Source organism: Bison bison, unplaced genomic scaffold (assembly GCF_000754665.1).
Source record: "Bison bison bison isolate TAMUID 2011002044 unplaced genomic scaffold, Bison_UMD1.0 scf7180017864377, whole genome shotgun sequence".
Taxonomy (NCBI): domain Eukaryota; kingdom Metazoa; phylum Chordata; class Mammalia; order Artiodactyla; family Bovidae; genus Bison; species Bison bison.
Genome location: NW_011494949.1, coordinates 281,729 through 283,144, shown reverse-complemented (window position 1 = coordinate 283,144; position 1,416 = coordinate 281,729). Strand labels below are relative to the sequence as shown.

Genomic DNA, 1,416 nt, shown 5'->3' with positions numbered 1-1,416 from the left:
TCCCACGGGCACGCACAGGCCTGACCTGCTCCTCCCAGTGAGGCGTCAGGGGGGTCTCAGGGCCACAGCCCACCATGCTCTGTCCCTGGAGGATGGAGGGCTCAGGGGTCCTGCTGGGCACGTGGCTATCAGAGGGGCGGGCCTGCTCCCTGCCGCCAGCCATGCAAGGGCCCCCCCAAACCCCGCCGGCGGCTGAGGGCCCAACCACCCACCTCCTGGGCGGGCCCCGCGCGTGCTGCCTGGGCAGAGTTTCTCCTTGACGTCCCTGCAGGTGACCGGCGGGATATTCTTCTTCCACTTCTTAGTCCACCTGATCGCCATTTCCATCGACCCGGCCGAAGCCAGCGTCCGCTTGAAGAACTACTCCCAGCCTATGCCGACCTTCGACCGGTCCAAACACCCGCACGTCATCCAGAACCAGTACTGCCATCTCTGCGAGGTCACCGTGTGTGTGTCTGGCGCGGGCAGCCACGGCAGGGGCACCGCAGTGTGTCTGGGGTTGAGGAGGGGGTTGCGAGCAGGCTGGACTCAGGCTCCCCTGATCCATGGCAGGTGCCTGGCACAGCCCCCTTCAGAGAGGCGGGGTCCCAGGCACAGCCCCCTGCCCCCTCCTGGGCTGAGTACCTGCCTGAGGTCTCAGACGAGCTGTTGACCCGGCTCTGCCCGGCGCCCCACCACACAGCCTACTGACAGGCTGCCTTGTCCACCCTTCCTCCCAGGAGTGCCAAAGCCAAGCATTGCAGCGCCTGCAACAAGTGTGTCTCAGGCTTTGACCATCACTGCAAATGGCTGAACAACTGTGTGGGAAGCAGAAATTACTGGTGAGGGTCCCTCCCCCCCCCCCCCGCCCCCTGATGGCAGAGGGGCCCTGGTGGAGGGCAGGACCCACCTCTTCAGCCTGCTCAGTGCCCCTCCTCTGGGGCACAACCCCTCAAGGTGCCTGCTCCCTGCCTGCACGCCTGGAGGAGGGCTGAGGGTGCTGAGCTCACGGGCGCTGCAGGTCCTGACACAGAGCAGGCTGAGAGGGGCTCCGGGCGGGGCAGGTGAGCCCAGGAGTCCCCATGTCCACAGACAGGGTCAGCAAGATGGTGCCATCGGGGGACAGGGGGCTGGAGGCCTGGGGGCAGATGTAAGGGACCTTCAGGAAAAGCAGGGAATCAACTAAGTCTCGGGTGAACCAAGACCCTGTTTAATGTTGAAAACGTTAAAGGTGTAACAGCAGGAAGACTGAAGGAAGACACTTCAGTGAAACCACACTCCGAGAATTGCTGCCTAGGGTTTATTGTTTTGGTAGGGAGAGACATTATTCTGGTCACAGGCTCTTGACAAGGGTCCTAGGGCTCAGCGGGTTCCAGGGGGCTTGGCGGGGGTCCTAGGGCTCGGTGGGGGTCCTGGGGGCTCAGCAGGGGTCCAGGG

The 1,416-nt window shown here is 63.9% G+C and overlaps 1 protein-coding gene across 1 annotated transcript in view; it reads left to right on the top strand.

Annotated features, from left to right (window-relative positions):
• ZDHHC11 (zinc finger, DHHC-type containing 11) overlaps window positions 1-1,416 on the top strand; it is a 34,176-nt gene that overhangs the window by 12,630 nt on the left and 20,130 nt on the right. Inside the window, exons 8-9 of the mRNA XM_010857129.1 lie at window positions 272-447; window positions 720-821. Coding sequence (XP_010855431.1) covers window positions 272-447; window positions 720-821 — 278 coding nt within the window. The remainder of the gene's footprint in view (window positions 1-271; window positions 448-719; window positions 822-1,416) is intronic.